Genomic DNA, 23456 nt, shown 5'->3' on the forward strand with positions numbered 1-23456 from the left:
GACACTCTAAATTAAATCTCTAAAGTGATGCGGTCAAGATTTATTTTAGAGATCCTTAACAAGACACTCTAAATTTAGAGTGTCCTCTTAAGATTCTCTAAGTCCCACATAAGCAAATCAATTTGTTTTAAATCAAAATATAGACTTTTAGAGTTTCTCGTTAGTGTTGCGTTGGAGAAGGTTTTCAAATAGAGTGTCTCTAAATTGCCAAATAGGAAAGAAACCATTTAGAGATCCATTTTTCACACTTGACATGTAGAATTTTTAGAGTTTTTCTTGAGTCTTGCATTGAAAATGTTCTTAATACCTCCAAAATTCGCTCTCCATGTATGTCCTCGTTATCCCATCAATATTTTTCATAAATCTCCCCCAATTATTCTCAAGTTATGGTAGTGGCCAACTGGTGGCCAACTAAACTCTTTCAAATAATTGCCTTAATGTACGTAGTAGCAACCACAGAAAAGGTTTTCCTTTTAACAAAATCACCTAATATAAATGTTTTTATGAATATGAGTTTATAAAGTATTAAACTATATGTAATACTGAGATTATAGCCAATAATTTTCGATCTTGTGCAAGTTACGTTTGCTACGAATATGAAGGAATAAGAGGTTCACAAGCATAAAAACGAAGGGGTTCAAAAAGATCACTCTACTTGAACAAATCCATTAGATCTCTCCCCAACCTTCATCGATCTTTTCTGTGCTTCCATATCATAATGCGTAAATGCAGCATCCAGAGCCTGTCAAAACATACACATACCATTAATTCATTTCTTGCCGTAAAAAAACAATTATCCCCTTGAATATAACCATGTTGTTTGATGAATCTCAAATTATAATGTCTGGATCAACTAAGACATGGAGAACTATTTTGGCAATCAAACATGTAAAAACTAAAATAGCGGAATCGATTACCTGAAGCATGGGTTGAACTAGAAGAGAAACTTGATGCCTGAAATCTGATTGTGTAGATTCCTTTATTGCCTGGAGAGAAGCAGGAAATCAAGAATTTTAGTAACCAACAGATTGTCAGAGCTTCATTTTATTTTCAGTTTTACTTTTTTTTTTCCTTTCCCGTTTTCTTATTTGTTTTGCTTTCCATTGGTAAAATTGGAAATCAGGTACGGATGCAAGGTTCATCCTACTCTTCTAAACAATGATGTTACTATGAAATTGAAGATAAGGCACGCACAAGTTATCGACATTTTCTTTCTTCTTACAAGTTGCTAAAAGTAGTCACTCGAAGAGATCATGTAGAGGAAGTATAGACATGTAATCACACAATTCCCTTATTTTGCATGGACCCGTAAAAAGGTGGATAGGAGCGTGGAAATTGAATAAGAAGTGGGGAAAAAGTTCCTCTACTAAAGCATACCTGTAGCTTAGGATAGACATCTGACATGGCATCCTTTAATCTGGTTACCTGTTGTAAGATTCATTTGTTAGTTTAGTTACACAACATAAATTCGAATTAAACCTATAGAAGAGGAAACGATTTATGGACATTATCTAAAACCCCGTTACATAATATTAGTATGCTTTCAGCATTTTTGATTTAACTTTCTCTCTAATGTTTTTGGTATATATGGAGGTATAGTCAGTGTCGTTGGCACGGTGAATTTTTTTTTCCTTGGAAAAAGCAGGATTACAAAGTGATACAGAGTCATACATCGCACGCCAATTGGCTTCCATTATCATAAGGATGGTATATGTTCATAACTGCCATGAAACTACCCTAAAGACATGCATACACCCTAAAGGCCATAGCAACTACCCCAACAGGCCAACAACCCTTGGTCGGAGTGGTAAGAGGTTTAGTTATCCACTCTAAATGTCAAGGGTTCGAGGCACGCTGACAATTTCAAAAGAAAAAACTACCCCAACAGCCGTTATTTATATCTTAATAAGACTGAATCAATAAATAATGAATTTCCACCTCCACCCGAGTGTGATAAACTACCACTGGAGCAAGACCCAATTAATGAAATGTCGATTAACACTAAATGAACTCTTCCCCTTAATCCGGAAACAAAACAAATATCATACCCTAACGAAGTTAATAAGAATAATGAAATTAATGGTGTTTGTGGGAGATGAGTGACGAGAGATATTGAGTGGCTGAGAGATATGTGGAAGGTTATCAGAATAGCTGGCAAGTAAAACACATCCGAAAGAGTCAGATATGATGGGGGAGGTTATTACAATAGTGGGTGCGCCTTTAGGATGTGGAGGTTATTAGATGCTGCCTTTGCCAGGAGGATTCTAAATACGCAAATCACCTTTTGTTACATTTTATGATTGTAAAGAAGTGCTCGGACAGTTCATCAAAAGCATTGACATCAACTGGGTTATGCTAACACTTCAAAGGAATGCTTCAAACGACGAGCTGGCTTATCCCGGCACAAGAAAAGAAAGGACTTATGACGGATGATGCCACATGCTATCATGTGGCAATTTGGAAGGAAGGAACAGGGCTATCTTCAAGGACAGAGGCAACGACTCCAGATAACAGAATTGGCAGTGTCAAGGTAACAATCTTTCACCAGAGCAGAAGGAAAGAGTCTGGCAAGTATCGGTCTTATGTAAAGTTGCTTTTAATTGCGGGATGCGATAGACGCAATAATTGCTACTTTGCAATCTTTTGTTTTACGGCAGCCAGCTAACTTTCATGGGAAACAGCAAGCCTGTCCCCTTTGTTAATAAAATCCAAATTTTTCAGTTTCTTTTTAAATAACTTCTAACACAAACGTCAGAACCAAACGAACCCTCGAGCAATTAAAGGATTCCAGTGGGCTTAATCTGTTCTGGTTCTTTACTAAACTGAATGCCGCTTATATACTGGTTCATTTGAGCTACATTATTTCTAATACAGGCCTTAAGTCCTGCTTGCTACTTTGCTAAACTGGTACTGTTTGTGACTGATGCTATGGTTGCTCGAGTTCAGAACCTCGTAAGAACCACCAAAAACAAGATACTACTGAATGCCGCTTATAAAATGTAATAAGTATGTCTCAAATTTGTAACCTGTAGAAAAGATTACCTTGGTGTAAAGATACATTGTTGTAATAGGATAAGATGACCAGAAGTGCTTCAGTAACTCTTGGATAGATATCCAATGCTGAAAATGATAATAATAACAATAATCATTAAAGCAGAAACAAGTAAACCTTATAAAAAGCAATTGCAAAAGCGGTTAGAAGAGCCAAGATTTTCTTTTGCATACTACAGTGTTGCTTATTAAGTTGCAGATCGATGTTAGAAGATGCCAGGTGCGGATGACGGATTTTGGGGCATATTGGTCAAGTAGCTATAAGTTATATGACTTCGATTGGGGAAAATATCGAATGGAAAAACTAAACGCAGAAAAATAAATTCATCTAGAAGTGGAAGAAGTTTGAGGGACTTGTAGGAGGTTTGATGAGTGTTACGACATAGACCCTTGTAACAAGGTTCACAAAACCCACATTCTAACATTCTGAAGGCAGAGTTCCTATTTAATACTTTCTTATTTTAGGATTTGCAGAAAATATTTAATACAGTACTAAATATTTTTATATGTTTTACCAACAAGTGGAATAGATTGAACATCTCTCCCATTTTTGTTGCTTTTGACGAGTGGCACGATTTAGCTAACGGACTATAAAATTGATTACTCTTGACGGTAATCAACATTTATGGTCCAGTTTTAACTTGCACAGGGTATATATGCAAGCCCTGGTGTCAGATTTCTTCCCAGTTGATAAAATTAGAATCAGTCGATGAAACCAAAGTAGCGACTAATATTCTTGGCCAACATCTATTGAGTACTAGGCTTGCGACTGAACAAAAAAGATTGGAAAACCATTTCTGTGGTATAGCTGTGCCTGTAATAACAAGCAAGACTCTTAACATAAATAAAGCAGATGGAGTATAATGAACTTGGCCATGTTGATGACGAAGGTGTAAGATCAGTTAAATTCGAAAAACAAAAAAACAACAATAAAATCGGGAAATTGACTCCACTTGTTTAGTTGGGCGGAGGCAGGATGTTAAGAATTAACAGAACATGAGAAAGAAAGAGAGGAGATAGTGGGGTGGAGATTCTCGAGAACTCCCATCCACTTTCATAGAATACAATATAATATGGGCCACAAAGAAATCCACTCCTAACCATAAACCAAGTTTAGAATTCAGACATGAAAATACTTCAGATGATATTTATAGACTAGGGAGTCAACTCACATGTAAGAGCTCATCTTTGGTTCTGCTAGGAAGTCTATCAAGAATACTCTCCTGCGGATTCTTCCCAAGATTATACTTGGTACTTGACAAGTGCTGAGTCAGTCCGTTTAGAACCTAATCAACAAGATAGAAATCATTTATGTAGCTTTTTCCTACATTAGCTACAATAATATCACAAAACAAAGTCTTACCTTAAGAGCAACTTCTGGCTTAACAACAGGGTTGCTCAATCCAGCTACCTTCATCTGAGAAATCAACTCCCTCAAAGAACCATAGGCTTGCTTAGAGCTCAGGTTGCAGTTGATTGCCTGTGTCCCAACTACTGTATCTCCTAGAGCTTTGAGTGCGTTTGCTTGTTGAGAATCGAAGTACTCTCGTGGGTCCTAAAATAGGTGGAGAAATAAGGTACTAACTATCTAATATCCATGCAAATGTCCAAGGAAGACCCACAGCTCCAGTGCGGTTCCCAAAGACCTATTTTTTCAAAATAAATTGGGACCTTTTTTTCCCGAAAAATTGGGAGTCCTGTCTATCTGGTGTAGCACCTTGTAGAAAAATTATAGTGAACTTGTGGTTGGTCAATCAAACAATTATATTCTACGAGATACTATTATGATATATAAATTATCCGTAAGTAATTTGGGAGTCTCGTCTCTCTGCTGTAGCACCTTATAGAAAAATCATAGTGACCTTGTGTTTGGTCAATCAAATAATTATATTACAAGAGATACTATTATTGATATATAAGTTATCCATTGAGTCAATTAAATTATGTACCTCAGCAGTTAGCCTCGGGGATAGGCTCGGGCCCGAGCTGAGTAACTCTGCCTATTCTCACTTGTTTAGTTTATATGCAACTACTTAATAGTAATGATAATATGAATCTATTGAATCATATTTATAGCAGTACAGCTGCAATGCAATATTTAGAGCATCTTTTTTTGCTGTGCTGTACACGACATTCTTCGCAGCAATTATAGCTTTAACTAAACCAATTAGTGAATCTCTAGAGAGCGAATAAATTGAAAAATATCTAGAGAGAAAGAAAACTAGTGAAACAAAATCCAGCGACTGCTCTCTCAACCTCTAAAATACGTTAGTAAAACAAGGGAGGAATAACAAACATGGTATTAGTGGCAGAAGAGGAAGGAAGCAAGAAAAAGTAAGACCGAAGAAGAAAGAAAGAAGAGGAAATGCAAGTTCAAGCTCTCTCTCTCTCTCTCTCTTAAAAATCTGTTGAAAACTTACCATTGCACATGAAGAAATTGATGATGGAAAATGGAAATATTTTTCTCCCTCTCTATTCTTCTCGTAACCACATATTCAATTTCTTTTACCCTTTCCCTAGGGCAACCACTTGGTGTAAACAAGAAAATTTTCCGCAGTACAAAATTTTGAATAAATTTTTTTGGCCTTTTTTGTGTTCCCCTTTTGTACCCATAACTCCCACCACCATTCCTACTCCACTTCGATAATGACAGCCGGAAAATGGTCATCGCTAGCGACATCTAATTTTTTGTCAAATCTTTCTCTGTTCTCCTCCGACCACCACCACCACAAACCACCATCATTTCTCTCTCCTCCTTCCTCTCTCTCTTCCTTCTCTCTCACTCCTTCCTTTCTATCTGTTAGCTAAAGGGTCGATCCCCTTCATTGGAACCTCGATCTGGTTTTGGGGAAATCCCTAAAACCAGATCGGGATCCCGGCAAAGGGGACCCTCCTCTTCGCCAGAATATATCGAGAGAGAGAGAGTGGGAGAGAGATATAAGTTCAGTGGTGGTGGGGGTAGAGGGGGAAGAAGAGAGAAATGGTGGTGGTGGTGGTCGAAGTTGGTGGCTGGAGATGAGAAAGAAGTTTTGTTGCTTGGATAATTAGACAATACCCACAATTTCCTATTCAAATTTTGTATCCCAGGAAATTTGACAATACCCACCATTTCCCTTCAAAATTTTGTAACCCGGAAATTTTTATTGTTTCCCCAAAACGCCGGCCTTCTCTATCTACTCATTTATTTTTTCTGGAATAAAATTTGAACACTGACTCACAGGGTCAAGCATTAACTCGGATTCACGGTGGACTCGTTTGGACTCGACCAAGTCGACTGAGTTACTCGTGGAACCCCTAGCTCGTGCGCTCGACCATGGATTGGCTCGGGCTACCCCCGAGCAGAGCCAATCCCCGAGTAACTTGGCCGAGTTTAAGTGCCTAATTAAATAACATCTTGTTCGGATCTATATGCTAAGATTTGACATAGCCATATGTTTATTATGCCGCCTCACTTTGCCCTGTCCACTAATTTCAGACTCTTCTGGCTCCTCCCACTTTTCACCTATGACAACCTTGTAACCATGCACTTGCATGAGTATGTAGTTCATGAAAAGAGACACACCTTGATAAACAGAGGTGCAAATGGAAGGTTATGAGGTGCTTGAAGATCTTCAATCTCAGCCATCCGGGAGATCCTCTCTGAACGCACCCTGTCTGCTTTATCCTCGGAAGGTTGAGTTGCTAGCTCAGCTGCAAAGCAGCAGAACACTATTATACTGTTCTGTTAAGTAAACTGAAGAGGACGTGCTATTATATAAAACTGTGAATGAAAAATGGAAGTGAATCAAATAAATATGGCTAACCCTTTTTTGACCTCGCTAGAGCTTCTGCTACAGTTCTTGTGTCTCCTACTTCAATATCTGCATCCATTTAATGAAGAAAAGCCCGTTAGTCTATGATAAACAACGGATCTCAGCTCAGTAGCTAGATAAATAAGGCTAAAAACAGATGGGGCCAATCTAGAAGTGAAACGATCAATTCCTACAACATTAGCAAATAATTGAAAGTTCAGATATTCCTACCTACTGTTCTTCCTTCTAGAACAACTGCAGCGTGCCGGTTAAGATCTTGAGCTATAGTCCTCCTATATTCTTCATACTCCGAGTCAGTAATAACTTCACTTCCGTCACGATGAATTCCATGATCCTACGTTAAGCAAATTTGACCAGAAAACTAGTTAGGAAATGAATACATAACGCAAATGCCAAGTATAAGGACAAAAATGAATATGCAAGAGATTTGAGACATTTAGTATGAGAACGGAATGAAACGAAATATTGTAATGATACAATTCTTTCATTCAGAAACAATCGGCGAGTTTGGGGGCTTTTCTTTCGCATAAGCCTTAAAGTAAAAAATGGTAACACCAAGAACAAAGAAAAGTGGAGAAATACTTTGACGCAATATCATGTTTGAGTTCTGTTTTTTTTCTCCTATTTCACGAAAATTTGGTATCTGCGTTCTGATTCATTGATCCATGTGTTAACTTTCATTCAGAAAAATATGCACCTCAATGTAAAAAGTTAAAATGGGTTATATGCCAGGGCTAGGATGATCAAGTAGTTTTTTTTTCTTGATAGTTGAACCATATCTTTGAAATTGTAATTTAACTAAAAATACCCTAGAAATGAAATTTCAAGACAACATCGAGCAATGAACCTAACTTTTGTCAATGTGCATTTGTCTGGTCATGGCTTGCTTGCATGCCGAAAAAGTCAAGTATGCTTTCATTTCAGGGTACTGTAATAACAGATGGGTAGTGGAATGTTCGAATTCCTTCCCAAGTATAACTCAAATTTACACAGACAAATACAGTTCAAACTTCAGAAGACAACTTATGAAACAAAAAGCCTACTTGAACAATCAATGAAGATTGAAAAAAGAGAGGAAACAAGAAAATTATATTGCCAACAAAATAAAGAACTTCCTTATAAGGGAGAAAAAGAAGAGATCTGTACATTCCTAAACTCCAAAGAACCCCCCCCCCCCCCCCCCCCCCCCCTACCCGAGGCACTGCATATGACAAAAAATATGCCACAGCAACAAGAACCTTCTAAAAATGGTAATAAGATTCCTAGATTACAAAGGGTATTTTGATGTACCGGAAGATTTATACAATCCCCTTCGTCGGCTTCCATGTCTAAAGTTGGATCCACACGTCTGATCTGCAAATCCAAAATTATTCAACATATCAGCACTAATTTATCTGTATCAATCACTATACTATACATATAATAAACCTGGATGATTTGGAAACAAAGAAGCACAGAAAGAAAAGTTTTCTGTTGATAAAGTTAACCAAAGAGATTCATCAAAAAAAAACCAAAGAGAGTAAAATCAGGAGCATATTTGTATTATTGTACGAAATAGAACCTTTCGTCGAGCTTCACGGGCCAATATGTCATCTTGCTTAAGGAAAACAGCAAGCTCTTCATCTTCTGCAGCTTCGGCTGCAGCAGCAACGGCATTTTTTGTTCTATGAAGATATTCTGCCCTACAATATTTTGTCCAGAAATCCTTTTCTGTCATCTAAAAGGCACAAAGCACATGACAATGGTGTCAGGAAGGCATGTGACTACGAACATATTTGTTCGTAAATCTTCTTTTTTTCTTTGAACAATTTGAATCAATTTTAAGAAATCCTTTTTTACAGCCCCACAGTGATGGGTAACCAAAAGGGTTTTAAGCAGATTTTACTCTGCTAATGTGATACAAAAAAGTTGTATGGTTTCTAACATTTCCTTCGAACACAAAGTGAGGTCCAAAAAAGACTACTACATTGCCCATTTATCCCCTCTAGACCAACTATACATAGAAGACTGAAACCCTTCAACAATTTCCTTGATTCTAACTGGTTTGCCTTTGAAGATGGTATTATTCCTCTCCTTCCAAATACCCATACCAGAGCATGATGAATAATATTCCATATTTGCTTATCTACTGCGGATTTGTCTAGCCTCCCATTGCTCAAACACATTAAAGAAATTCTGAGGATACACCAATCAATTTTGAAACTTTTGAAAAAGGGCTGCCACACTTTTGAAGCAATTTCGCAATGCAAAATTAAATTGGTCCATTTCCCTTTTCCTTTTGCACATACTATAGCTGTTGGGACTCGTAGCTCCACTTTTAATAAGTTGATCTTCAGTAAGCAAAATTTCAAGCATAGCTGCCCAAAGGACAGAACTTACTCCTGTTGGAATTCCTTTACACCATAGCTTCTTACTGTTTCTAAGGTTCTCTTCATTGTCATCTATGGTCCTAATGTAATACTTCTTCACTGTCATTGGATCCTCTTTTCTGTTTCTCGATACTAAGACATCATCCACATCTGAGATTCTAACTTGCTCGATCATACTCATTAAAGAGGCTACATCTTCAATCTCCCAGTCATTTAAGCTCCTTCTTAGATGAATATTCCAACTCCCACTTCCTTGGATCTATCACAGTGGTTCTTTACCCATTACTTCCTTATTACGGGCAATAACAAATAGGTTTGCCTGTAAGTATCTCAGGGGTGTCGAAGAGCACCAAGTATCATGCCACAATTTCGCAACTTCTCCATTTCCAATCTTGATCGTGGTATGTTTCTCTAGATTCTCTTCATGTTGTAAATACCCCTCCACACTGAACAACCATAAGCATCCTTAGGTATTTCATAAATTCTCCCATATGGTTGAATACCATATTTCTCCACTATGACTCTTCTTGAAAGAGCAATTGTTTTCTGTCTCAAATCTCAATAGCCATTAGCTAGGAGAGCTTCATTCATTGCCTTCATCTTTCTTACTCACATGAGTTTGCATACTTTCTCCCAAGAGACCTAATGAATATTTTTTCTTCTTCACTGTTATTCCAAAGGAAGTTCTCAATCTTGTGCCTAATTTACTCACAGGCCATCCCTTTCCAGAGATTTGCATACTTTCTCCCAAGAGACCCAACGAATTAATTTTCTTCTTCATTGTTATCTCAAATGAAGTTCTTTATCTTGTGCGTAAATCTATGTCCAGAATGACTATCATTCTGGACAAATATAGAGTAACTGAATTAACTGTCAGAATGACAGTGAAAGAAGACACATTTGCTTACCTTGGTGGGAACAAAACGTAGGTAGGCCTGGTGAACAGCTGGCTTTTCAGTGAAAATCTGCACAAGCAAACTGTGTTTTAACTAATATGCCATGTAAAGTATGGTAAAGTATTATCTCTGATACTCTTACGCAAGAATTGAATGAACAATCTTTTGCATTGACAAACACTAAGATGATGGCAATAAAGCGAACATATGCAGTTATTTAAACATTAGAGAACTAGTTCTTTAACTAAAATTTATCATCATAGTCTTCTGTGATTTTGTTGTCATATCCAAATTGAATGCAATTCAGAAATAGATATTCTCTGCGCATGTGAAATGCGAATGTGAACAAATGCATGTAACAATTTGGTATGCAGGAAGAAATCCAACGATATGAGATTTGGAGCCAATTGGCAGGTACTAATATTCGAGAGGTCAAGCACAACCTGAGAACTTACTGGTGCTCTACCACACTACTATACTTTATTCATTAAGTACGGATCAGTCATACCTGATGAATTATTTCCGGCGTCAAGCTAAATGTGACTTTGTTGGTCTAAAATAAAATAGAAGAAGAAAAACAATTAGTCTTTATAGATATTTCATTGAAATCACAGAATACTTAAAACCAACCCCAGTCCTAACTTGGTCAATCAGATTTAGGTGCACTTCGCTAATAGTTCCCAAGGATCTCAAACTGATTTAATCCCTGACAACATGTTAGCAAACCTCATTTTGGTCTTATTTTCTTTTTTGCTTCCTTCTTTAATGAAGTAAAGAAATTATACAAAAAAATTAGAAAGAATATATGTATAATAAACAACACAACAGTGCTTAATGTTAGAGAATAGAGAGTCTATGAGTATCTTGGATGAATAGACCCACATTAGATGGGCTAATATTGTGACTCTCTTGTAGAACCTATATAAAGGGCCCAAGATGTAATAGCTAAATTAATCTCAATCAAACACTATTCTCCCTCTCATATTATTTATCTAACACTGAATGCGCTGGCTGGAAATATTATTAATATTTTGCAATTGTTCAAGAACTTACTTGATATATAATGTACTAGATTTGGAATCTTTTGTGTAACTTCTATATTCAGGGATACATTGTGTACATAAAACAATTGCTAATAACCAAAAATAGACATTATCAGACTTACTCACTCTCTGAGTCGGCCTAGTAAGCCGGAGCCTCGAACTAGGTTTAGGGTATTGACAGATAGGCTACAGCTACTTACGTAAACAGTATACGAATATCAATACAACAACATATATATATATATATATATATACACAGTAGTTCATGCCTTCATGGAGCACGTGGTATGAAAGTAAACAGCTCTAAAATTTATACACTTTAACTTGAGTTCTAAGATTTCTTAAACAGAAAGAAAAAAATGAAAATGAAGATTTCATGGTGTACCCGACCATCAGTCAATGGCCTAACATCAGCAAGCATGGCAGTTTTGAACCCCACTCGTTGTTTTGACGTCTTGTTGGTATCAACAATAAGCATCTTCTGTAACCAAAGACATCAATAGGAAATGTTACTATTACATACATGGCTTATAAGATACGATTACTCAAAAATATTAACGGCTCAAGTTATATGATGCAAATGATTCTAGAAGATCGCAGAAATTCTCTAGGGTCTGCAGCAGTCAAGTCAATAGTCTAGTTAGTCAAAGAATATTAAATTCTAAATATTAATTAAGTGTCTAGGTAATGTGAGAGTTGTCTAGTTGCTGTCCAGAGAAGAGAAGTGGAAGGGTTGTACCTGGAATGCTAAAAGTAAGGGAGTCTACATTTTTCTGAAATCAAGTAATAGTAAAGGTATTTTCTAGCAAAGGGTTCTCAAAGTCTTTTCCTAGGTTTCAACTCAAGAAATCAGGACTCCGATGGTGCTTGGAGTATTATCCTTCTGATTCTAAGGAAGCAAGTACTAATTTGTTTGCTTTATTATACTACAGCTTTGGTTGTTTAATTGTGAATGTTTACAGCAAGCTTATATGGATTTAACAAGAGTATCATATTTGCAACTTCTGCTAAATTTGAGTGCACTAGCAGTGCATCGGATTGCAGCTTCACTGGCATACCAACACAAAAACCTAAATGTGATACCTTTCTTGTAGCCCAGAACTCTGCTTCTGTCAAGACACCGCCTTTCACGAACTGCTTGTGCAGTTTCTGCAACTCACTATCAAGAAAGAATTTCAAATTCAGCGAAAGCAGAGGGGGAAGAAACAAAAGGTAGTTCTTGTAAGCTCTGGTATTATACGTGTACATTAAGGCCATGTTTGACGTGCGGGAATCGCGTGAGAATGTGATTCCTGGGAATCACATCATGATTACTGTTTGGCTCGCGGGAATGCATGGGGAATCCTATTCAAGGAGGAATAGGATTCCTCTTAAATGGGGTAATAGCAAAACCACGGAGGGAGGTGGGTTTGTGATTCCCGTTCCCGGGAATGCTTTGTTTTGATATTTATGGACCAAATTATCCTTAATAAAACATTAGAATGACTAGTATTAAAATTGTCGTCCACATAATATCACAACTAAAAAATTAAAAACCTGGGGTTAGCGACCACCATAGCAACTCTCTCAATCGAACGTTTCTTTGTCCATCTCTCTAGTTTTTCCTTCTCTCATGTTCATTTTTCATTCCAATCAATTTCATAACGTTTAAAACTAAAAGTTTTTAGTCGAGACCTTTATTTATTTTAAATAAATTTTTAATTACTTCTTAATTGGTGTATCGCGTTACTATTTCTTATCATCAAATTTGAATATGTAATATTGATTAAAATATATAACAAAGTTGACGTTTTATTTATGTAGTTTAAGTAAAAAGGACATATGGGGACTTTTACAAAATTTTACATTGCGAATCCTATACGAACCAAACACCAAGTTAGGAATCTATCAATAATCGAATTCTTATTCCTGGTCAAACCAAACATCAAACTGAATAATCTGGACTACATGTCTCCCGAGGAGGTACTTAGTTGATATTGCCGACATATCCTCGTCCTCGACATATATTGTAAATCACCGACTCGCTGACGCGCGCAAATAGTCGACATTGCTAATGCATTCATCAATATATCATAGATAGATAATGTACCGGTCCTTCACGGCCATCAATATGCACCAAATCTAATTCTAACTACTTAGTTCATTCGAACATGTGAGAAGTGCAAGAATATTGAAGAGTATATCTTAATATTAAGCAATGCACAAGTAGGAATAGAAGATAGCCTATACTTCCATTTTAGTGATTCTGCATACTAACAAATGTACACAGCCATCTCAAAGGTAACTAACATAAATAAAAGAATCCAAAGGGAACCGACCATTATAAACACAAAATATGTCAAATTACTAAGATAAATGCAGAAAGTGAAGTTACCCATTTTCACAAAGTAGCTTCAGCCGAAGCTCCATCTCTTCTGCACTGAGTTGTTCATCATGAACTGTAGCAGCAGGGTTTTCAGAAACTATTTTTGCTTCTTGGGCAGTTGATTGCATAGCTTGGAGCTTTCCAAGGACCTTTGCTGTTTGTAAGCAATAACTACTATACATTCAGGGAACAATCGGTAACCAATACTTGTGATTCGGTTCATGAAGATATCAGATTTAAGTATTTAACCCAACAACTACTTAATGGACAATATGCATCTCACTCTTAGAAAATGAAAAAGGAAATATTGACAAGAGACCACTATGCTTCTTCACTCTTAAAACGATAACTTTAGTACCAATGGAACACGAAGGCATACGACCAAATAGGTCCAATTAGCTCAGTAGGTAGTAAGATACTCGATTTATGCAATATTTCTACAGTGTTCTTCAACCACCTTTCTCGAAACAATGTTAGCTGTGTATTATGGTCCTTCGCGTTAAAATTAAATTTTCTTTCTCATTAAAGATAATTTTTAACTGATGATTCGAAATGAAACAAATTTGTCATACGTAATCTCAAAAAGTGAACTTGTTTGACAATATAGAAACAAACTGACCCACAGTTCACCTCATCTAGCTATTTTGTGCAGAAATATTGATCTAGATACTAATTCTCATCCTGTAAGAAGTTGAAATTTTTTATTGTCTAAACAAAACCAAGAGAAAGTGAGCAACAAAACTAGAGTTATCCCATGAGTTCTCCATATACCAGACTTTCCGAGTCAACTGATTGGTTGATGTAGGTGGAGTTTAGCGTGTCTGTATGCAAGGGAACACTAATGTTATTTTACTCTCATAAGTTGTTATAAGTTTGTTTGTTTGAATGACCATGTACCTAGTTTGAATTAGTACATGTAAGCAGAAATATTGAGAAAAGAGCACTGAGCTTCTTCACTCTAAAACTTACAAAATCGGACCAACCATTAGAGGGTCCAACCATTTATGAACAATTAGTAGCTCAGAATGTGGAATTTAGTGACTCCAACAATCTATACTCAAGCAAAAGAAATGAAACTCACCGACGAAATCTCTACATGCATCACGTTCGGAGAACTTGTCAAACTCAAAAATGTAACCCCCACTCTGAAGCAACCAAGAGGCAGAAACATGTATTCCATTAGTATGCAATATGTAGTCTATGAGTTTCAAGCACTAAGCAAACATGCGAGAGAGTAATAAATGGTTGCTGTAGATTTTCATTTAGAACTACTAAGTACCAATACAATTATTTGAATTCTCTGTAGCAAACATGCTTAAATAGCCCCTAGATTAACAACTCAAAAGAGGATATACAGTAGCTCTAGTAGAAGCCTTTAAACTAGGTTAAAGTTCAGACTAGAGCTAGTGTGCAATAAACAAAACGGTTCTTGAAAACTTAAAGCTTGAAATAACAACCAGAAAGCAGTAACAAGAGCTAAAAGAGTAAAACTCCAAGGATCAACCTAAAGGAAGATAAGTCTCCTCCAAATTTTTCATCCTTCTCGAAAGTGATAAGAATTACACCTCGCGGCCCCGCCTATAAAGAGACCTAAAAGAAAGCTACTAAGACCTATAAGAATTACTCTAATAGACCTACTCGCCACTTAGCAAGAATCTGACTATACTTTGGCTGTAACTACAAGACCCTAAGTCATGGAATTTGGTGCTAAATCACACCAGAGCAGTATTATAATCAAACCTTAGCCCCAGGATCCTGAGTAAGATTTAATAGAGCTTGTTTTTGGCTCCCCTCCTTGGTAAATTTGTGGCCTGAAGTTGAAATGGACAAGACATTAAAAATAGCCAATAAAGAACATAATATGAATTAGTATTTGTATCAAAAAACAGTGTACTACATAAGAAGTGTCGATTATTAGATATTGAATCGGATCTTAATTTATAAATTCGCTAAATTTTTCATTATGTCAGTTCAATAACATTAACATTTACAAATTAACAAAAAAGAAAAATCTTTTCCTTTTGACTGAAGATGCTAAAAGCCCCATGTTTGCAACAATAAGACTCTAAGACCAGGAATAAACATCTAATGAGGTGAAACTATAAGACACCATCTAATGAATATGGGAATCAGAATTAACAGGAAAATAAGAAGAAAAAATAACCCCACAAGGACCATAACAAAACTCATAGAATTACTACCACCCAAATTGTCTCACTTGAGGATGTCAAAGGATTTAGAGGTAAGGATAACCTTTAATTGATCTAAACCCCACATTGAGTTCGGCAGACGGCATACGATCATCAGGTGTGAATACAAACTTATCCTCTGTCTGCAAACAAGTACCAGAAACAATTAATGTGGACAAACCTTAAGCAGTGCCATTAGCATTAATCAATGATGCAACAAAAAATAAGTAAACAAAATTAGAACAATCCTGTTCAATGTTTAACTGCATTTTAAAACCATGTTTTCTTGGTATTACGTAAAACAAGAAGTTAGTGAAGAAAGGGATGAAGTTTATGGAAAAGATAAACAATAGTATTTACCATAATTAGAACTCCTTGGATGCCAGGGCCCTTGACAGAAGTGTTCTTATACCTAGCACGCATAACAACCTGACCACTTGCCATCTTTTAATGTCTCTCAATCTATGTTTTCTGGAAACAAACTTCAGCCGATGAATCAAAGAAGAAAGCTACCGATCAGAAGAAGACAAACAAGAGGATTGAAAATGTTTTCATATCGGACTGGATTGATGGCAGGTTAATCCAGACAAACCCATTTCAGATCACCATTATGAAACTTTCACACCTTTGAATTTCTAACAATCATCAGGTGACAGAAGAAGAAAAGGCTAATGATGCAACAACGCTCAAGTTACTTTTATAACCATTCAGTTCAGTTTAATTGGCACTAAAATTATGCCCCAGATTACTATCATTCCCATTCAATCAATAGTTCTATTTGTACTGGTAACTTGTTGAGTAATCAGATGCAAAATAAAAATTCAAGAAGCAACAATCATTGTAGTTAAAAGAAAGCAAAAAACAGGAAGAAACAGAAAGCCCAACAAAACTATTAATTAAACATTTTCTCAAAAAAGAAACTTAAACTCCCATATATAGATTTCAGTTCTGCAAACTTCGGAAAACCCTTAAGGAGAATATCTCAGTAACAAGAGTTTGAAGAGTGTAATTAAGGTGCAAGTTTAGGCTTAACGAGAGAGCCTATAACGACTCTAATTCAGGTCTGGTATGTAATCATATTATTCACTTTCATAGATGAGAAAACCCTAGCTAAACCATTATAAAACCCTATAAACCCTATTAGATGTGGGTTCCGAAAATACAACAAATCAATAAAAAAATGGAGCGTGTTCAAGATTGTTCAAGATTAGGTTCGATCAAATTAGCAATAAGTTGAAGAAGACAATACATAACCTTTAGAGAAAGAAAAGGAGCCCTACTGAAAAGGAAGCGGAGTTAACTATTTTAGATTCTTGTCAAAGGATTACCTGTAAGATTGTCGAAGGAGAGAGAGAGAGAGAGATGATACAGAGGCCTCCTTGTTCCGCAGTACAGCAATCACAATGATGGTGGTGGTGGTGGTGGTGGTGGTTGGGAGTCGCGGTGGAGAGAGAGAGAGGAAAAGTGAAATTGGGATTAGAGTGTGATAATTCAATTGAATTAATTTCGGGTTGGTATTTGATTCAATTCATCCTTGGGAGAGGGAGAGTGACGTAGCGAAATATTCCAAAAAAGATCTCTGTGTGGGGTTATTCTTTCAGACCTTTTAACAGATCTTCAAAGTTCTTAAGACTTTTGAATAGGGGTGAGCAAAAACCGAACCAAACCAAGTCGAACCGCACCGACCGATTTTTGGGCCGAACCGATCACCGTTCGACTCGGTTCGGCCGAAAAACCGAACAATCCAAATTCGGCTTGGTTTGGCCTCGACTTGAGTTTCTAGAAACCGCCCAAACCGAACCGACCAAACCTTAAGGAAAAATGAAATAATAATTTTGTAAAGTTAGAAAGTGCTAAACTAAAAAGTAAAAAAATTAGAAAACCCCTAATCGAATCTTCCATACTACTATCCGTCCTCCTCCCTAGTTGTTGTTGTCGGCTTCATCAACCACCTATTCAACTTGATCGAAAGGTTTTAAAGGTAAGTCTTCACTAATTTTCTATTTACCACAACCTATTCTTAGTTAATAACTTAAAATTATAGATTTGTATTCGTACTTCTATTTATTTATTTATTTTTGTAATCGTGGAAAAGTACGATGAATTTTTAATTTTTATTTTTAGCATATGTAATGGTGGAAAAGTATGATGAGTTCTTAAATTTTATTTTCGATGTATGCAATGAAATGAATGACATTAGTTTACAATTTTCTCTAAATTGTGATCGGTTAAACCGATCAATCGAACTCAACCGAGCCGAACCAAACCGAGTCGAACCATGTCGGCCGGCCGAATGATCGGCTCGACTTCGGCCGACGATTTAGTCAAACCGTGACTTATTGGTTCGGCTTCGGCTCGAGCCAAAACCGAAAAAAATCGACCGTTGCTCACCCCTACTTTTGAAGTTTGGCGTTATTAGTTTCGGCCTTTTTTTAAGAGCTTCGAAGTTTTGTGTTATTGGTTCAGACTTTTATTTAAGAACTTTAAAGTTTCATGTTATTGGTTCAGATCTTTTTTTAAGAATTTTAAAAGAACGCGTTATTCATTTTTTATGAAAAATTAAAAACTTTTAATCAAAGATCTGGCCCAAGGACTTTTCGAGACAAATTTATTCATAAATTAGTCAAATTCAAAGATCCACCTAAATCTTTGAATTCCTACTTTAGGTGTACCTAAAAATGTTTTTTTTTCTTATCTCTTTAATGTTGTTGATTTCTCCTTATCTCAAATCTCTCTCCCCCTCCCCCTCGAACTCCTAATATAATTTATTTGTCTCCATAGCATCCACCTCTTATAAAAAAAAATATTTTTTCATATAAGCAATTGATTTTTTTTTTTTTTTACTTTTAATTCTTTTTACGCGAGTCGAAGACGTCTATGTGTTTAGTATTTATTTTGGGAGCCTACCTTTTTATTTTCTTCTTAAATTCTAAAATAATACTTTGTACATAGAAATTAAATTTTATTTATCTGGAATATTATAGCTAGTAATATGTGAACGTCCTGAGATTTCATTCTAAAATCAAGTTTAGCTCTTAAAAAAATATAACGTTCATTGTAATATCAAACATTAGTTTGGACGGCTAAGATTTGAAATAATATAATTTGATTTTAACAAAAAAATTCCTGGTTTTCAAAGTTTTTAATAAAAAGGTTTCCCGAACTTAATGATTAAAAACTTTAATGTCCCGGACTTTTAAAAGTTTCAAACTTTAAAGTTTCTGAACCTTTAAAGTTTTGAACATTTATGTGCCAGAACACTTAGAAGTTATGAGATCTTTGGAAGTCTGGAACAAAAAAATCTAGTAAAAAGGTCTGAACTTTTAAAACTAAAAAAAAAGCCTTTACATCTCCTTCTTAAGACTTGTAGAACCGTCAACAGTTGGTAGCTCAAGTGGTTCCAAGGTGCATGGGAATCACCAAACTTTCAGATTTGACCGAAGACTTCATTATGTTACAAAAAAATTTCTGACTGTAATTGTAATGCGAGTCAAACTCCCTTTTCACCCCAAAAACAAACTTGTGAATGGCATGAACATGGAGATTGAAAATTGCGAACTTTGATGATGACTTTTGAATAAAATTACTTGTCAATCCATGCGAAAAAATTTGAGATTCGCAAATTTCTGAGAACGGATCTTCGTATAAAGGAAATTCAATTGCACTAAAGTCTAACTTGCGAAGATTCTCACCTTCTTTTAAATCAACTTCATTTGACTCAATTTTCTGAACCACTTCAATTTCCTGAACAACGTTCTTTGTCTCAATGTCCTGAGCAACTTCCGTTAACTCAATTTTCTTAATAATTCTCTTTGACTCAATTTCTTAAACAACTTCTTTTATCTCAATTTCGTGAATCAATTCTTCAGAAACAATTTTCTCATGGTGTAAATTGATATTAGGAGACTTATCCTGGAATACAATAACGTCGGATTTTGCTTCATGAATAATATTGTTTGAATTTTCTATTATTACAACTTGCGGTGGTTCAACATTCTTTAGAGGAGCTTTTTTTACGTTTCTTGTATTAACGTGGGGTTGTTCTTCCCTCTGAAATCCAAAGTTTCTATAGTCCCCCTCCCCAACTTCAGCTTTTAAGGCCAAGTTGCATGCGTCTTGAATAGTCCATAAATTAACTAACGTCACCTTTTCTCTCAAACTACATCTCAAGCTAAATTTTAATCCGTTCAGAAATCGATCTATTAGAACATTATCAGGTTCTATAATGCTTTCCATACTATTTCTTTGAGCCAATTTTGAGAATTCCTTGTAATATCACTCACTGAACGCAACCCTTGTCTACAATTCTGGTATATTCTGAATAAGTGTTGTTGATAATCAGGAGGTAAGAACCTCTCCCTCAGGTTCTCTTTCATAGACGACCAATTCTGAATTGGAGCCCTTCCTTATCCCACTCTTTGACGTTGTAACTAATCCCACCAAACAACAACACTTCCTTTGAGTCTACAACAATAATCTTTACCATCTGTTTGCCGGAAATAATATATAACATATCCACTTGTAGCTCGACCTTATGTAGCCAATCTAGGAATTCTTCGATTGGCCAATAGCCATTGAAGAGTGATATCTCTGTCTTGATTTTGTATTCATCATAATCTCTACGCAGGTATATGTGATTAAGATAATAATTACCTGTGTTTTCTTGGTTGACAACATTGTTAATGTCGAAAATTGGCTCCCGGTTAAATCAGCATGAAAAAGAGAGTTGATGCATGACAGCCTCCGTTATGATGGTATATTATGTTTAAAGAAGGGAGATTCCTCTGTACAACTCTGCTTCTCTACTCTGCTCCGCTCCTCTGTTTTGCTTCTTTGCTCCTTGCTTCCTGCTTCAGCTCTTGACTCCTTGTCCAGCTCCTGATTCCTTGCTCCAGCTCCTGACTCCTTGCTCCTGTTCGTCTATTCTCGACGGGGGAAAACTTGCAAAGGGTTCGAAAACCGCTCCGACACTCAAGACAGTCAGGGTGCTCTTTGTAGTAAAAGAATGAATATCGATTGATCCTTTTGGGGGGCGAGTTATGAGAACTCTGTTTTGGGGGGTGATCCTTCTGGTATGAAGGGATCTTATGTTTAGGAGAAATGGTGTGTTTCTTCTCCAGAGATCGTGTCCTTTGAAGGACGATGTGGGGGGCCTTTTATAGGCGAAGGTAGGCCGACTGTCCTAAGTGGCGGTGGTGAGGCGGTGGCCGTCAAACTGTAATAGAAGTTACCTCTTCTGCGTATCTAGGGTTTCTCTTCGAGTCTATCCCGGATCTTTCGTAAGTGAAAGTTCCTAAGTTCAAGGATACTTCGTCGATATCTTGCCGGAGTGATAGACTCTAAAGGAGAAGTTTTCTCCTTTAGATACGTGGAGTCCAACCGGGCTTAAATACTTCAAGATGTGTAACCGACTGAGATCTTTCTGGAAAGTTAGGGATTAAGTCATTAGGTTGCGCAGCGCTGATATCTTCCCAGTTCTGGGCGTAAGATATTGGTCGAACCTGTGGAGACCCCCCTTATTGCTTTAGAGATCCCAGGGCTGATCTATCCATGCCAAGGGTATTTTGTGCAGAGCTGGTTTCTTTTGGCCGACCTCCGGTTATGGGAATGTGTGGTGGACCATCAGGGGTTTTAGCTGTCCTGCTTCCTTAAGTCGAGCTGTTCCGAGAGACTTCTGGTCTGATCTTTGACTCTTCAGACGTTAGTCAGCGTCTGGACATTTTATGCATCATCATGAGTCCCGCCACTCCTTAGTTGAAAGTAGAGAGCCTAAGGAGTAGAAGTAACTCGTGTGTTTTACTTTGAAGGCCAGAAGTCGAAAGTATTACCTGTCCCAGAGCTGCATCGTAAAGCTCTTCGGGCCTTACCTGGACTGTAGCTGTTTGGTGAAGTTTTGTCTTACTGTTAGTACTCCAGAGTTGATTGATGTTCATGACTTGGAGATTTTTTTTGACTAAGTGTTGTCTTTACCGGAGCTGACCCAGCTGTGCTCTCGTTTTGACGCGTGGTTTGTTATTCCGAGACACGTTTCGTCTCCTGCGCAAGTAATTAATTCATTTCCATGCGTGATTTTGTGACGTCACAGATTTGTTTCTCTGATTGCCTGTTTTCGGCCCTGATTCCTCTGAATTACTTTTCAGGGCAGCGTTTTTGCCATGCGTGGACACGTGGTATCTTGCTAGTGGGAGAGCGGGTATGCTCCCTAAGGTTCTATTAATTCCTAGCGCTATCTTTGGGCTGATCTGGACCGTCGATTGTCTCTAGCTATTGATTGAAGAGATGTTAGGGTTTTTCCAGTTGTGACTGCTATCGCGTGTCTCTTTCTTATTGGCTTGGTGCACGTTAGCTTAAACCCCCAAGCCGAGTCCTTTTAAGCCTTCGGATTTGCTCATATTTCCTTCTTTTACTTTCTTCGTCTAGTCAGTTCTTCATTTCTTGAGTTGTGTTCTCCTTCCTTCTCTGTTCTGTTTCAAGAAAATGGCAACTTCTTCTCGCGCTGCTGATTTTGCTGGTCAACATCGTTTCTCGAGCCAGATGACTCAAGGTGATCTTGACACTCTTCGAAGTGACCATGCGATTCCCGCTTCCGTTGAACTTCTTTTGCCTTCTCCTAACGATAAGATCTACCTTTTCGATGATCATCGTGTTGGCGTATATGAGGTTTTCTTCAATCTAGGGTTGGTGGTTCCTTTCCCTGCTTTTCTTGTTGATTTTTTGAACTTCTATGGATTGCGACTCTTTCAGATGAGTCCCAACGCCGTTATGACCATCATGGCATTTTACTTCCTTTGTCTTCATCTCGGTGAGAAGGCGAGCTTGTTTGCTTTTGACAAGACTTTTTCCCTCAAATCCAGTGACAAATGTTGGCATTATTTTTCTTCTCGCGTCGGTCCATTTTTCTCCGCTCTGAATATTCCGAAGGTTTATAAAGATAGGTTCTTTTTCGTTCGTCCTTCCCTTGTGACTGCAAAATTTGATTTCCGTTTGCCTGATCCTACCTATACTCGTCCAACTCTTGTTCCTGATGAAGGAGACTTTAAGTGTCTGGCGGCTTTAAATGTTTTAGTTAGGGACAAGGAGGGTCTCATTCCTGAGAGCATTGCTGATCTGCAGGCTCTTTATCAGCAAAAGAAGCTCCCTTCTGTGCCTAGTAAGTTTTGATTGAAGATGTCTCTTTTCCTTTCTTCTTCATTAGTAAGTTTTGGTTTCCTTGATCTCCTTCTTCTTTTTCATCTTTCTTGGGGAAAACGGAGTAGGACTGATGACATGTCGTCCTCTTCTGGTGTGAAAAAGTCTCGTACCAAATCTTCGGGTAAAAGGAGTATGACTGGTATTGTTATTCGGGAACCTGTTGGTCCGGCTTCACCTCTGGTTGCTACTAGTTCTCCTCCTCCAGTTCCTCTTTTGATCAACCGTGGTGCTGTTGCTTCCAGGACCAGGGCGAGTGTTCATTCCTTGGCCGGCAAAGGGAAATCCTCGTCCGACCTAGACTTTTCGGCAAAGGTGTCTTCTCTTCCGAAGGATGTCCATCATCGTGTGTCCCCCTTGATCGATAGTCTTTATTTGTATTTTCAGAACGAGGTACTTCCAGCGCTATTTTTCTGCCTTCTTTTCTTCCTTATGCTCTCTTCCCCAATCTTGCGTTTCTTCTTTCTCTTTTTCAGAGTTATCAGGTTAGTCACAACGTTGCATCTCAGTTATCCTCGATCGAGCGCCTAGAATCCCAACTTG

The 23456-nt window shown here is 37.3% G+C and overlaps 1 protein-coding gene across 3 annotated transcripts; it reads right to left on the reverse strand.

The window, feature by feature from the left end:
- Positions 1-471: 471 nt before the first annotated feature.
- Positions 472-17336, reverse strand: LOC147556516 (general transcription and DNA repair factor IIH subunit TFB1-1-like). 3 transcript variants are annotated; one of them, XM_086664508.1, is made up of 21 exons: positions 17054-17336; positions 16086-16196; positions 15790-15868; positions 15277-15347; positions 14618-14681; positions 13546-13690; positions 12255-12330; positions 11557-11652; positions 10637-10681; positions 10141-10197; positions 8425-8580; positions 8154-8216; positions 7074-7197; positions 6855-6911; positions 6614-6741; positions 4415-4606; positions 4224-4337; positions 3043-3120; positions 1378-1425; positions 918-986; positions 472-742 (listed from the first exon to the last, which is right to left on the reverse strand). In XM_086664508.1, exons 2-21 carry the CDS (start codon positions 16167-16169, stop codon positions 647-649), a joined length of 1842 nt encoding a protein of 613 aa, XP_086520634.1. In that variant the 5' UTR covers positions 16170-16196; positions 17054-17336; the 3' UTR covers positions 472-646. The 3 variants fall into 3 exon arrangements, with proteins under 3 accessions (XP_086520634.1, XP_086520635.1, XP_086520636.1); XM_086664509.1 differs by having other exon boundaries at positions 16086-16207; positions 17054-17321; XM_086664510.1 differs by having other exon boundaries at positions 16086-16234; positions 17054-17298.
- Positions 17337-23456: the final 6120 nt, after the last annotated feature.

The sequence above is a fragment of the Eschscholzia californica genome, unplaced genomic scaffold (genome assembly GCF_041429995.1).
Source record: "Eschscholzia californica isolate CP2 unplaced genomic scaffold, dmEscCali1.0.p SCAF_2, whole genome shotgun sequence".
Lineage (NCBI taxonomy): Eukaryota > Viridiplantae > Streptophyta > Magnoliopsida > Ranunculales > Papaveraceae > Eschscholzia > Eschscholzia californica.